Source organism: Triturus cristatus, chromosome 1_2, assembly GCF_964204655.1.
Source record: "Triturus cristatus chromosome 1_2, aTriCri1.1, whole genome shotgun sequence".
In the NCBI taxonomy this organism is placed as follows: Eukaryota; Metazoa; Chordata; class Amphibia; order Caudata; family Salamandridae; genus Triturus; species Triturus cristatus.
In genome coordinates this window covers 1,181,272,647-1,181,287,263 of record NC_140580.1, presented here as the reverse complement: position 1 = coordinate 1,181,287,263, position 14,617 = coordinate 1,181,272,647, and the positions used below count along the sequence as shown (strand labels likewise).

General features: G+C 45.0%; 1 protein-coding gene across 8 annotated transcripts in view; it reads left to right on the top strand.

Moving 5' to 3' along the window:
- Window positions 1–14,617, top strand: part of ODF2 (outer dense fiber of sperm tails 2) — a 433,573-nt gene that overhangs the window by 366,570 nt on the left and 52,386 nt on the right. For all 8 annotated transcript variants that reach the window (XM_085614079.1, XM_085614083.1, XM_085614082.1 and 5 more), the window contains 2 exons: window positions 1,713–1,871; window positions 7,959–8,059. In XM_085614079.1, the coding sequence (XP_085470205.1) occupies window positions 1,713–1,871; window positions 7,959–8,059 (260 nt within the window). The remainder of the gene's footprint in view (window positions 1–1,712; window positions 1,872–7,958; window positions 8,060–14,617) is intronic.

Sequence of the window (14,617 nt, the reverse complement as noted above, 5' to 3'; positions counted from 1 at the left end):
TTTTAAGCTGACTCCAGTATTTCTTAGTTTTACTGGTGGTGCCTTGGTGCTTCTTTGAGCATCCGATTACTCTTAAGCTGCCTCCAGTATTTCTTAGTTTTACTGGCGGTGCCCCTTTGAGCAGCCGATTACTCTCATGCTGACTCCAGTATTTCTTAGTTTCACTGGCGGTGCCTGTTTGAGCAGCCGATTACTCTTAAGCTTCCTCCAGTATTTCTTAGTTTTACTGGCGGTGCTTCTTTGAGCAGCCAATTACTTTTAAGCTGACTCCAGTATTTCTTTGTTTCACTGGTGGTGCCTTGGTGCTTCTTTGAGCAGCAGATTACTGTTAAGCTGCCTCCAGTATTTCTTAGTTTCACTGGCGGAGCTTCTGTGAGCAGCCGATTACTCTGAAGCTGCCTCAGTGTTTCTTAGTTTCACTGGCGGTGCTTCTTTGAGCAGCCGATTGCTCTTAAGCAGCCTCCAGTATTTCTTAGTTTTACTGGCGTTGCCTTGGTGCTTCTTTGAGCAGCCGATTACTTTTAAGCTGACTCCAGTAGTTCTTAGTTTCACTGGCAGTGCCTCTGAGCAACAGATTACTCTTAAGCTGACTTCAGTATTTCTTAGTTTTACTGGCGGTGCCTCTTTGAGCAGCCGATTACTCTTAAGCTGCCTCCAGTATGTCTTAGTTTTACTGGCGGCGCCTTGGTGCTTCTTTGAGCAGCCGATTACTTTTAAGCTGACTCCAGTATTTCTTAGTTTCACTGACGGAGCCTCTGTGAGCAGCCGATTACTCTTAAGCAGCCTCCAGTATTTCTTAGTTTTACTGGCGGTGCCTTGGTGCTTCTTTGAGCAGCTGATTACTTTTAAGCTGACTCCAGTATTTCTTAAAGTCCTGTTTTTGTATGTTTAAGTAGATCGTCTGTGACTCTGTATATTTAAAAAAAAATATTTAGAGGCCCTTTATATCGAAGTGATTAAGCAGTCAACGATTGTTGTGGTATGCCTCAATGAATTCTGGCTCTCTTGGAGTGTAGGTTAAGAGTAGCAAACGACAACTGTAGAGTTTACGTGATGTCTTTGGGTACGTCGCTCACATACCCTGGATGTGCTTAGAGGCACATTACATTGTAACATGTCTGTAGGCTTCAACTGCGGTATATAACTGTATCACTGCTGCTTCCAGTTGGGCTTGGCTACCATTTCCCAGTGGTTACTGACTGTTCTTTCCACTGCTTGCATTGGTGTCTTTAATATATATTCACCTACAGGAAAGTCCTTGACACATTTTAGCATGTGCTTTATTCCAGTGCCAACAGGTGCACAAATCCTCTACCAACCTGATGTGTCCGACAATTTACCTCCTAGTTGAAGTATATGCTGCGTGTCTCCACCATTTGATGAATCTTCACTTTGATATTTTCTCACTGGTGTTCTGAAGTAGTCTTGTGTACTTTAGGATAAACTGGTAGTTTAAGTGAACTTCTTAGTTTGAGAATAGACTTTGCAGAGAAGCACAGGTGCAAGTTGGAAGATGCCGGACGTCAAGGACTTTGCTAGAGGTCAAGGGTAGGTTCCACACCTGATTGTTGGTTTCAGCTGTCTGGAATTGTTTGGGCCTCTGTATGGAACCATGGAACTGAACTTTTTGGGTGTAGTATGTTAAATCTTGTGCTTTGGAAATGGTTGGGTGGTAACCAGACACTGCTTAATGCACTCTGTCTCTTCAACAGTTACGCCGCAAGTTCAAGAACCGAATTGATGAACTGGAGCAGCTTCCTGAGATGCTCAAGTCCACCGAGTGCAAGCTTCAAGAGTGCCAGGAGCAGCTGATGTGCTACGAAAAGAAGAACAACGAGCTCTCCTGTATGATTTCCGATTTGCGGATGCGGGTAAGAAATTGGAAGAACGCAGGCTCCACCACCAAGCTTTGTGAACCTCCAGAGAGGCGCAGTATGTGCGATAAAGGTTGTGAGGGAAGGTCTCACCGCTGCTGAACACCAGGAGCTCGGTCATCGCTCCACAGATCCTGTCCTGCTATTGCCGGCTCAACCAGCTCAGTGCATCTTGTGTTGGATTACATTAAACAACACTCATTGCAGAAATAAACTCCGTTGCCGTTTTGTCCTTCTTGTTTGTTCTATAAACATTTCTCTGCGATGCTTATTGCTGCCAGTGGATCACCAAGGTAGGTGCTCAGGATGACTGGTGAAGTAAGTGGATCTCTGTTGATCCCTCCTCTTTCCATGAGGGACTGGAGGCTGCATTAGTTTGGTGCACTGATACATCTGTGCTCATACTGTTCACTCCTGTATCTTTGTGACGTTGCATAACTGGGGATAGCAGTTTTTGTGTGCTTGCTGATCACTAACCTTCCTATCTGTCTGGCTGCTGGTTATTGGTGTATCAGCAATCACTGCATCTTTGGAATAGTACATTATTGGACACCAATATATTTGTGCAAGTACTGGGTAATGATGTTTCAGTGAGATTGCTTGTCACTGTCATTTGTGTTAATGTTCTGCAAATGTTGGTCCCAGACCTATCTGTGCAACTGCTGGGCCTGGATGTACCTGTACGATGGCTGGACACAAATCTATGTGCCACTGCTTAGCACAAGTGCATCTGTCCTACCGCTGAGCATGAGCGTATCATAGTAACTGTGATTTATCACATCTCTATTTTGGGAATGTCAGTGGGCTAAAGAAAGTGTTGGAGTATACGTAACGGAATCCAAGGAGCACAGGCAGTACATTGGTGGACCAAGAGAGGACGAGTGTACGTAGACAGAAACTTGAAGGGCCAGAGGTATATGCAGTTGAGCCCACAGGTGAGCAGAGGAGTTTTCGGCATGACTCTGAGGAGGGCAGGGGGTGTATGATGCTGGGTCCTAGGATGGTGACGAGGCACTGTCTATGCTAGTGTTGCCCCTGTGGTTGTGATGTCACAAGGTGGTATCTATGTTTCTGATCTCATATGCCATTGTATGTGTGTTATGATAGCACAAGGTGAGCTCTATGTTTGCACTGTGATGGCGTGTTGTCCTCTTTCAGTCTTACACTGTGTGGTGTCTGTTTGGAGGAGCAGAGGGCAGTATTTGATTTATGTTCACATCATGGTGTATGTGATCGCATTGGTGTGTGCCCATGTGCGTCTAGAACTACATTTGTGGTGCCTCTGCCTCAGTGAAGGGCAGGTGGTCTGGAAACCCCTAAACACATTCTCTTGGGCTCTTGCTCTAAACTTACAGAGGATGCTGAGGATCAGAAGAGAAGAATCTGGAGGATTTCGACTCTGGGAATGACAAAAACAGGAAAGCAGTGTCTCCTGGAGCACGCAATCAGCAAAAATCCAAATTGCAACACACCACAAAGTTACCCACCCAACCGGTTTATAGTCTGCAAGACTTGACCTCCAAAAGAGAACACAGGAAGTGGGGTTAGGATCTATAGGATGTACCCCTAACAAGGAATTACTAGAGTGGACTATTGGAAAGTTCTAGAATCTTTTGGCATCTGCCAGATGTGCGGAAGAAACGGACTGCAGCAAAATGTGTCAGTAAGAAAACTCAGTGTCTCTGAGGAACTCCAGTCCACTGCAGTGTAAGCTCACCTGAGAGTTTGACACTCGACACAAACACAAGCAGAACTGTTGCTGCGCAGAGAAGACTGCAACCATGACCGGGCGAATCAGGCGTGCCAGCGCCTGAGCACAACAAAGCGAGATCTTCCTTCTTGTGTAGGGTCTTGGGGAGCAGTCTTTGTGCGTTAATACTTTGCACCCACAAAACCCCAAGAAAGCCTAGTTTCTCAGGATGTTTGTAAATGCACCTTTTGACCAGAAGTAGGGCCTAAACAGATATGGCAGGTTCCCAAGACCTAGTAGAAGGCGGATTTCCTTTCTAATCAATAAATACTGCAGTTTCCCCTCAACAGAATTTTAAATATTTCCTTTACTGTGGACTCTTCCTGATCATTCCCTAAAGTACATGACGGGAGTATACCTCTCTTTATGGGAGAGGAATTGTGTATGACTAGTTTTAAGAACAATGAATTTAACCCAGATCTCTTGACTGGGGGTGAATGTTTGGTTTGCTCTGCTTTCCGTCCATCATTGTGTGTCTTTTGCTTTCTCGCCCTAAGTGCACCAGGGATGGCCAGCCGTGGGTCCCGGGCTCAGTGTGCAATTGGATTCAAGCTAACTTGGCTGATGAGGGGTGATAACCGGTCCCAGTTTGCTTGTTTCTGGTCCAGGGAGGACCTGGCTTGGCAGTTCGGGCTATACTGTTCCCATGAGGAGATGGGTCAAGACTGATTTGCATACTCCGGTGTGATGAGAGAGGGGTGGGGGTGGAGGGTGGGCGAGGTGGGGGTGGTGCTCAATACTGACCTGACTGTTCGGTTGTTTAACTTTGTGTATAGCTGTACACCAAAAATGCCAATAAACATATTTTTTAAAAAATAAATAAATAAATAAATAAAATAAAAAAGACTGATTTGCATATGGCTGGGTCTAAACTGGGGTGGCATGTTGAGCAAAAGAGCAATGGATTTAACCCAGATCTGTTGAATGGGGGGTGAATGTTTTATTTGTTCCACATTCTGTCCATCATTTGTGTCTCTATTGGTTTTAAGATGCCTACAAGAAAAGTAGGGTGAATCTTCCTTAAGGGACAACCACCGGGCCTGAAATCTATGGAATTTCGAAGTGCCCAAAATATCTAATCCCAGACTTGATCTTTTAAGGATATTAGGAAGATTGGAAGAAGAAAACAAACTATCTCCAGTTTTGTAAGTAGGTGCTGAATTGTGTTTATTGACCTGCTTACTCTTGAGTTCTTTTAAATTAGATCTTAAACTTTTCTAGTTGTTATAGAATTTTTTGGACTGCTTTTACAGAGTCCTCCATTGGAAGATTGAGAGTATCTTGAGGATGATATCCAAAGTAGCAAAGAATGGGCTGAATACAGTAGAAGAATTTGTATGTGTATATTCCCCAGTTAGAAGTAACTTCTTCCAGTTATACTGACTTGCTTTAACAAAGCATCGCAAATAGGTTTTCAATGTTTGGTTAATCTCTCAGTCTACACACTTGTCTCCCGATGAAACCCAGATAATATTATAAGGAATTCTGACTCCTTAAACAATGGCCCCCATAACTTGGAGACATATTGTGTTCCTCACCCAAGATTATATTGCAAATCAGCAGAAGAGATTTTAGCGAATGGAGACAAATGAGCCAACTCTGTAAAAAAAAAAGTCTGTTGTCACGGTACGTTACTTGCTTCTGAAGGTGATAGATTTTGCAGGAATAATAAGCAACAGGTTCTTCCATCTTAAGAGCTGACTTGACTTGTTACTTCAACGATTCTGTCTGAAGCATCTGTTTTTAGACTATATGTTTTTAAAGGATTAGAGTTTTAACCATTTTTCTTATTATTTTTAAAAGCCATAGATGCTTATAGAGTCCAATTGTATATATTTATATTCTTTAATAAACTTTTAAGAGATAAGACAGGGCTAAATAGTTCTCAATTAACTTTAGTAATTTACTAGTCCTAATAAAATTTGGAATTGACAGTTCCCATATGAATGTTACCTTCCTCTGATCCATGTCTAATCCATCACCAGTTATTACATTCCGTAGATATTCCATAGTTGTCTTGTCAATGGCATTTTTCTCTGGTGTTGCTCATAACAGACAAGAGTAATTTGACATGTATTTCATGCTCATCTGGGCCGTTTAAAAAAAACTAGTACATCATCAAAAACAGTAGTTATGAAGGAGTACATCAGAGAAGTTGATGTCCATGAAGTGTTGCAAAACAGCTGGGGCACTGCATAAGCCTTTTGCCAATACTTGGCATGCATACTTCCTGAAATGTGTTTGAAAGGCAATTTTCCACATACTCCTTCCTTGATACAGAGCAGATGATACGCTCCCCTTAAATCCGACTTAGTAAATATCTTCCCTCCGCTTCTAAATAGCCTCTAAGATATTAGATATCAATGGTAAAGGATATCTAACCATTATGATTACCTGGATTTGGCCACGGAAATCAACACAAGGACAAAGTTCCGTCCTATTCTTTATTGCTACAAAAAATGAGTACCACTCCTGGAGACTTTGAAGTTGTTAATAGCCTATTCTTAACAGTGTTATCCAGATACTATTGTGAGACCCAACTTTCTGATGGAAACATTGCAGTATAAAATAGCATTAGGTTAGTAATCAATTGCACAGTCATGAGGTTTTGAACTTGAGTTAAGTTGTTCAAAGCAGTTAATGATTCTTGTACCAGACCCATTGGAGTTATAAAAACGTGAGTGAGGACTGTATACGTGCCCTAGTGCTTATTCCTCCTAACCAGATTGACATTAAAGACAAGTACAAGTAAGAAGCAGAATTTGCAGAAACTGAACACTCGGAAATTCCTTCAGGACCATAAACAGGCCAATAAGTTGGAAGATGCTGAGAATCAGAAGAGAAGAATCTAGAGCACTCCGACTCAAGGAGTGATGAATACAGGACAGCAGGGTCTCCTGGAGAAAGCAATCGCTAACAATCCTAAATACAACATACTAGAAACCTGTCCAACCAACCTTTTTATAGTCTCCAAGACCTACCTTGAAAGAGACACAGGAAGTGGAAGATAGCTATACTGATAAGATTTGTAGGGTCTATCCCCAAAAAGGACTCTCTAGAGTGTACGTGCAGAAGTTTCAACTGCGAGAACACCAAGGTTTTCAAAGGCAACTTGCACACATGCAGTGTAAAAGACTGCAACAAAGACCTTGCTCTTCAATCAAAAGACTGCAGGCCTCAACAAAAACAAAACAACTGCAGCACAAGTGTGCCTGAGCATTTAGCATCAAACACTGAGGCAACAGAACAGAAACCCCATTGCAGAAGAGACAACCACACCCATGACTGTGTTCAGCAGTCGGCACCTGACCCCAGCACCGCCTCTGCGCTGGCCCTCGGGGCATGGACTCTTCATACCTTAACAGTTGTCATTTTGAGATATCACTGGGTGTGGCCTATTCTATCTAAACTCGGTGAGGTTTGTTTGAGCAATAGCATAGGGCAGTGCAAATATGTCTTTAATAGCCTAGGACAGTGCTCATGTTGGCTCTATGATCGCACATGGTGATGTTTTATTTTTGTTTTATATTTTCACAGGATGTGATCATGTCTCTCTAAATGCACAGTGATGTCTGTTAGTAAAAACATTGGGCAGGACCAAGGTTTCTGTAACAGCACATGGTCAGTCTGTGTCTTTGATTGCTTGCATAGAACAAGACCTGTATGGATCTGGGATCACAAATTGTGCTGCCTGTTCTTGCGATATAATCGAGTGGCCCCTCCTGTCCCTTTTCTCCTATCGTGGTATTTGTGCTTGCAATAGCATCGGACAGTGGGCACGTGACAGACTGCACACAATGGTGTCTGTAATAGCATATGGCGGTGCATTTGAGTCTGACAACACAAGGTGGTTGGGATAGTGTAGGGTAGTGTGTGCTTGTCTCGTTGACTGCACATGGCATTGTCTGTGTTTACAGTAGCATAGGGCAGTGCATGTTTAGCACAGTATGGCCTTTGCTTTTTTGATAGCACTGAAAGGTGCACTTTACTATGATCACACGGTGCCAGTGTTTGAGCTGTCATAGAATGGTCCTTGCCGGTCTCTGTTAGCACAACATGTTTGTGGTAGCATACAATAACGACAAAATGTCTCTGACCACACAGTGTTGTCTGTGCAGCTAGTGTATGTATTATGTCTTTGATGGCACACAATGTTGTCTTTGTTCAGAGTTTTATACGGTGGTACCAGTGTATCTCTGATAGAATATGCTGGTGTTTGTGTTTGGGGTAACAGATGCCTGCTTTGTATCTGAGATACTGCACCAGCTGGCCCTAATCTTCCTTCTTCCTTTACTGTGGTTAATCTGTTATCCTATTATTTTTTGTTATCATAGATGGAACAGCAAGGTGATAAAATGGAGAGTACACGGGAGAGATTCCAGTTTGCAGTGGAGGAGAACAAGCAGCTAAACCTGAAGTTGGAGGAGCTGGAGAGGTGAGGGGTCTCTTGCTCATTCTCTGTAGCTTGAAAGGTCAGTGGTCCATGTCTAGTTCTGTTCTAACTAAAACTGTATGTGGTTTGTAGCCTATTCTGTCTGAAGGATACCTTTAACCGCAGATTCCTCATTTTTAACATTGCTTTCTCAGGCCGGTATATGGCGTTGTGCGGCTCTGTATCTACTTCATTCTACCCGGGAAGTGACAGACAGAGAAAGCATAGAAATCAATTCCTGCACGCCGACTTCAATGCCGTTCTTTCTATGCCTTCTTGCACGGCTCAAGCGTGCTCCAAACTTTTATTTTTCGTCGTTTGAGTTTTTTTCTCCAAATTCTTTTCTAGTGTGCAAGACCTACGTCCCCTCCTAAACCTACAGGGTTTAAACCTTGTTGAACTGTCTCAAACAAATCTCTGGGACGGATCACTACAAGGCCATCCTCTGGTGTTTGGGTTCGGCGCTCAACTCCAAGCCCTGCAAGCAGTGTTCCCTTATGAGCCCTAAGGTGTTCCAGGACCACGAAGTGAAGCTGTAAGTCAACGAACACCAAAAGAATTCTCGTAAGTCCCACTCGAAGCCAAGGGCGTGGACCCACTCCCTCTCTTGAACATCCCTGCAACCAGTCGTTGTTTAGATCAAGGTCTTCCGAAATGTCTAAGAGGAAACACAAAAATTACCAAACGGGATTCATCTGAGTCCCACAACTCTCATCCTGGGAAGTCGCAAGGATGTCATGGTACCTCTTGGAATTTTGGTCTTGTAATTGCCCACTATAGACTTCAAAATCAATTATCTAACACAGGTTTTACAACTTGGACAAACTTCATCGCAGCCTTTACTCCCATTTACTGAGGCCCTGACTGATGCACGATGGGGCAGCTGGTCTAAACCCTGTTCCTGCTCTCCGGTAAACCAGTAGGTTGCCAGAACCCATAGGTCAGTGCCGGGCGACCCTTTTTTTTGTTGACACAGCACACTGCACCAGTGAGTTTGGTGGTTCATGCTTTCACCGGTAGGATGAACTTTCCCAGAACTACTCCTGACACAGTCAAAACACATTGAGACCTTTGGGAAGCAGATGTTTTCTTCAGCCAGCCTTGGCTCTGGTCAGTTGGTGCCAGCTGCCTGCTTGGACAACATACCCATGCTTTAAGGGACATGGTTGGTGAGATCTTTCCAGTGGTCCCTGAAGAAGTTCTGGTCAATGTGGCTCAAACCATCCAGCATGGTCAGGAAACCACAAAGTGAATGATCATCTGTGGGCTGGACACTACTGACTACTCGGTCAAAGCAGGTGGCACTAGCATGGTGCTTTGGCGACACGCTTGGATTTGTTCCACATGTTCTCTAGAGATATGGAAGACATTTATTGGACATGTCGTTTGATGGGTCTGGCCTGTTTTGCAAGAAGGCCAGTACAGCATTAGTGTGCTTTAAAGAAAGTCTGGCCACAACACGTTCCCTAGGCCTTTTTACCTTCGCAAGATAGTACCCTCACTAGTTTCACCCCTTTCAAGATACCCCAGAGGATCAGCATACTGCCGACGACATGGCTCACTGCCCATTCAACAAGCAACCCAGTCGTGTTGGGGGTGGGAATCAAGCAGACAGCGCCAAGGCCATCAAGGGCAGTGAACCTCCCAATACCCTTTCCCTCTGGCATCCACATCCATGATGCTTTATTTTGCCATTAGCAGCACACAACCATCCTATTGAAGGCAGTGTCAGATACTTCCTCCTGGGGTAGCAAAATATAACATCTGACAGGTGCATCGTCCAATGAGACGAGGCCCTGTCATTCATTTTCCACCTGCCACACCTCCCTCCAACATGGGAACCTTTCAGATGAGATCTTGTCCATCTTGCTTCAAGAAGGTCGGGCTCTTTGGCCAAGGGAGCCATAGCGAGCATTCTGCCCAGGAAAGAGGGGCTGTATGTTACTCTTCAGGGGTCCCTTTTCTCCTACCTCAACAACGGGCTGTTGAAAGTGTGGTCATCACATTTAGTCGCAGACCACCTTCAAACGTTGGTAACCCTTCTAACATTGTTGCGGTTCACTATCAATGTGCCAGACTCACATCTGACTCCTTCACCGAGGCTTCCCTTCATTGGAGCCATCCTCGACAGTGCATTTTCCTGGCTTCCTTCCACCATGACGAGCCCAGAGCACTGGGGCTATGATCACAATGTTTCAGCCTCGGATCTGGCTCCGAGGCTTCTGGGCCGCCTGACATCCTGCTAGCTGACTATGCCAGGGGGCATATATGGGCTCTGCAGCTGAAACTGAAGTCTCAGTGACCCAGCATAACAGTCGCAGAAATCTGTCCAAATACTGCCAATGCTCAAAGGGGTCATTAAACATGCCCCAGACATATTCAAAGACCCAGTGAGAGCTAGAATTCTCAAACCTAGGATTGACGAGTAATACAAACCTGCCCCCGATGATCCCGCCTACATCAAAGGGCAGCTACCCCTAGACTCACTAGTAGTGTCTAACACTAGAAAACGCGCCAATTCCCAAACCTCCGGTGACGCACCACCTCCGGATAAGGAATCTAAGTTGCTAGATGCCTCTAGCAAGAGGGTTTCTGCCCAAGCAGCGAATCACTGGCGCATAACTAACACCCAAGCATTTCTTGCTAGGTATGACAGGGCTCACTACGACAGACCAGACACCCTATTGCAACATTTACCTGATCAGTACAAGACTCAGCAAATGACCTAATTCAGGAAGGCAAATTAATAACCGACGCCTCAATCAAGTGTGCCCTTGATACAGCCGACACAGCCTCTAGGTCCATTAACACTAGTGTGCTACTCAGACGACATGCCTGGCTACGCATTTCAGCCTTTAAACAGGAGGTACAAACCGCCATCCTCAACCAGCCGTTCAATCCGGAACAGCTTTTTGGACTGGCTGTAGACGCCACTCAGGAGAAAATGAAAAAGGACACGGAGACAGCTAAATCCATGCGAGCCTTACTGTCTCCATCCACACATGGTTCCTTTCGCCACTCCTTTTATAGAGGAGCATCCAAAAACATGGTAACAGACACTGCCTCTTCTTCTTTCAAAAACACAACACAAACATCCCCCAACAGAGGATATTTTTAGAGGAGGATCCAGGGGAAATAACAACAAAGGGAGAGGCCGGGGTAATAACAACACTCGCACCTCCCCCGCTAATAAACAGTGACTTCTCTCCACTCCCCCCAGACCATTCCACCGTGGTCGGGGGAAGGCTTTCACAGTACCTGCCTGTCTGGAACTCCATCACAACAGACAAGTGGGTAAGACAGATTATCCAGTATGGTTACTGCCTGGAACTTACAGCGACCCCACCCACCATACCACCCAAACAGCGTCCAATGTCCACAGAACATCTCACGCTCTTAAAACAGGAAGTTCTCGCACTGCTTCAAAAGCAGGCAATAGAACCAGTTCCCTTACAGCATCAAGGAACAGGGGTTTACTCGCTGTATTTCCTAATCCCCAAAAAGGACGGTACCCTAAGGCCAATACTCGACCTCAGACCTCTCAATCTTTACATACAGTCAAATCATTTCCACATGATCACTCTTCAACAGGTCCTTCCACTACTTCAACAGGGCGACTTCCTTGCACACTAGATCTCAAAGACGCCTAATTTAATATTCCCATTCACCCCGCTCACAGAAAATACCTAAGATTTATGGTGGACGGACAACACTACTAGTTCAAAGTCCTTCCTCTCGGGGTGACCACCGCACCCAGGGTGTTCACAAAGTGTCTGGCGGTAGTAGCAGCCCACTTGAGAAGACAACAAATCCATGTCTTCCCATACCTCGACGACTGGCTGACAAAAGCCAAGTCTCACAAACAGTGTGTTCATCACACTCATCAAACCATCCAGCTACTACACAACTTGGGATTCACATTAAACTACACCAAGTCACAGATTCAGCCCTCCCACATACCTCAGTATATAGGGGCCACAATAAACCCCTCCAGAGCTCTTGCATATCCAACTCCAACCAGGATAGCCAGCATGCAAGCCCTAATCACCAAATTTCAACCACAGCACTCCCTCCCTGCAAGGGTATTCATGCAGCTCATAGAATGATGGCCTCTTGCATCTTTATCGTACCTCATGCAAGACTTCAAATGCACCCCTTACAGGAAGGCCTAGCACGTCCGTGGAACCAGGCCCAAGGGCAACTTACGGATCTGGTGTTTGTAGACAGCCGCATACATCGCTCTCTGCAGTGGTGGAACACACAAAACCTGTCCAGAGGGCGGCCGTTCCTAGAGCCGGTTCCACAGATAGTGCTAACAGGAGACGCATCAGTCACCGGCTGGGGAGCCCATCTCCTAAAATATACAATTCAAGGCAAATGGACCACTCAACAGAAAGTGCTCCATATCAATCACCTGGAATTACTCGCAGTATTCCTAGCACTAAAATCATTCCAAGTACATCTACAGACTGTCCTAGTCCGGACGGACTGTCATGACAACATGACAGCCATGTATTACATACAAAAACAGGGGGGCATGCATTCTTTGCAGCTGTCCCAGCTGGCACAAAGCATTTGGAGATGGGCCATTCCACAAAACATATACCTGCTTGCAGAACACCTTCCAGGAGTTCACAATCAGATTGCGGATCTGCTAAGTTGGCAGACACAAGAATGGGAACTCCATCCACAAGTTCTTTAACACTTTTTTCAAATGTGGGGCCAACCAGAAATAGATCTGTTCGCCACACACGCAAACTCAAAATGCCAAACCTTTGCCGCCATGTTTCCACACCCGTTGTCCAAAGGCAATGCGATATGGATGAATTGGTCATGCAGTTTTGCGTACGCTTTTCCGCCACTCCCACTAATTCCCCTAGTGGTACGCAAGCTCAGAAAACAGCCTCTCAAGATGATCATGATGGCTCCCACATGGGCACGCCAACCGTGGTTCACAACACTACTGGAACTCTCAGTAGTTCCACACCAAAAACTACGCCTCTCCCCAACATTGCTAACGCAGAACCGTGAGGAATAAGACACCCAGACCCAGGTCGGTTGAATCTAGCAATCTGGCTCCTGAAGTCCTAGAGTTCGGTTATCTTAACCTTCCGCCGGACTGTATGAACATTAAAGAAGCCAGAAGCCCTACTACTAGAGCTTGTTATGCAGCAAAATGGAAAAGATTTGTCATCTGCTGCAACAACAGTCATATTGATCCGTTGGATGCTTCCATCCAGGATATCATTTGCTACTTGCTACATTTGCAAAAATGTAATCTAGCATATTCATCCATACGATTACATCTAGCAGCACTCGCTGCTTATTTACAAAATAGACAACACTTAAAGCCTTTATGGAGGGCCTTAAAAGAATACTTCCTCCAAGATTACCACCCTCTCCAGTGTGGAATTTAAATATTATTCTTACCAGGCTCATGGGTCCCCCATTTGAACCTCTACATAAATGTTAACTTCAGTTCCTCACATGGAAAGTAGCCTTCCTTGTCACAATTACCTCTCTCAGAAGAGTAGGTGAGATCCAGGCTTTAACCATACAAGAACCATTCTTACAAATATATTGTAGCAAAGTGGTTCTTAGAACAAATCCAAAATTCCTTCCCAAAGTCATCTCGGCTTTCCATTTTAACCAATCAGTTGAGTTACCCGTGTTTTTCCAAAACCCTGACTCAGTAGCAGAGAGAGCCCTTCATACACTAGACGTGAAAAGGGCACTACTTTATTATATCGACAGGACTAAACCCTTTCGAAAAACAAACCAACTGTTTGTGGCCTTCTCCCCACCTCATAAGGGTAATCCCAACTCCAAAGCTGGGATTGCCAGGTGGATAGTAAAATGCATTCAAATCTGCTATCAAAAGGCTAAACGCACATTAACAATTCCCCCTAGAGCTCATTCAACATGCAAACTAGGGGCTTCCATGGCATGCTTAGGGAACATCCCCTTAGATGACATATGTAAATGAGCAACATGGTCTACACAACACACCTTCACCAAACACTATTGTGTTGACGTGAAGGCCAAACAACGAGCTTCCGTAAGCCAAGCTGTTCTTAAAACACTTTTTCAAACTACTGCAACGGATACAGGTGACCACCGCTAAGGGAGACACTGCTGTACAGTCTATGCACAGTGTACGATCTGCAGCTCATATACCTCAAACGGAATATGCTACTTACCAGTATGCATCTGTTCTTGGCATGTAGAGCTGCAGATCCGTACACGTCTGCCCGCCTCCCCGGGACCTGTATCCGTTCCAGTATTATCTTAGATACATTCACATGGACATCTCTTCTACTTCTTACTGACTCCATCATTTCCCATCATGGCGAAAAACAATCTGAGGATGGAGTCGATGCCCATGCGCACTATCGTCCAAGGGAGGAGTCACCTATCTTGTGACTACAAAAGACTTCTTCCAAGACAACAACAAGGTGCCAGCATCCGAGCCCAACACCAGATGGCGATCTAATGAACAGTGTACGGATCTGCAGCTCCACATGCCAAGAACAGATGCATACTGGTAAGTAGCATTTTCCT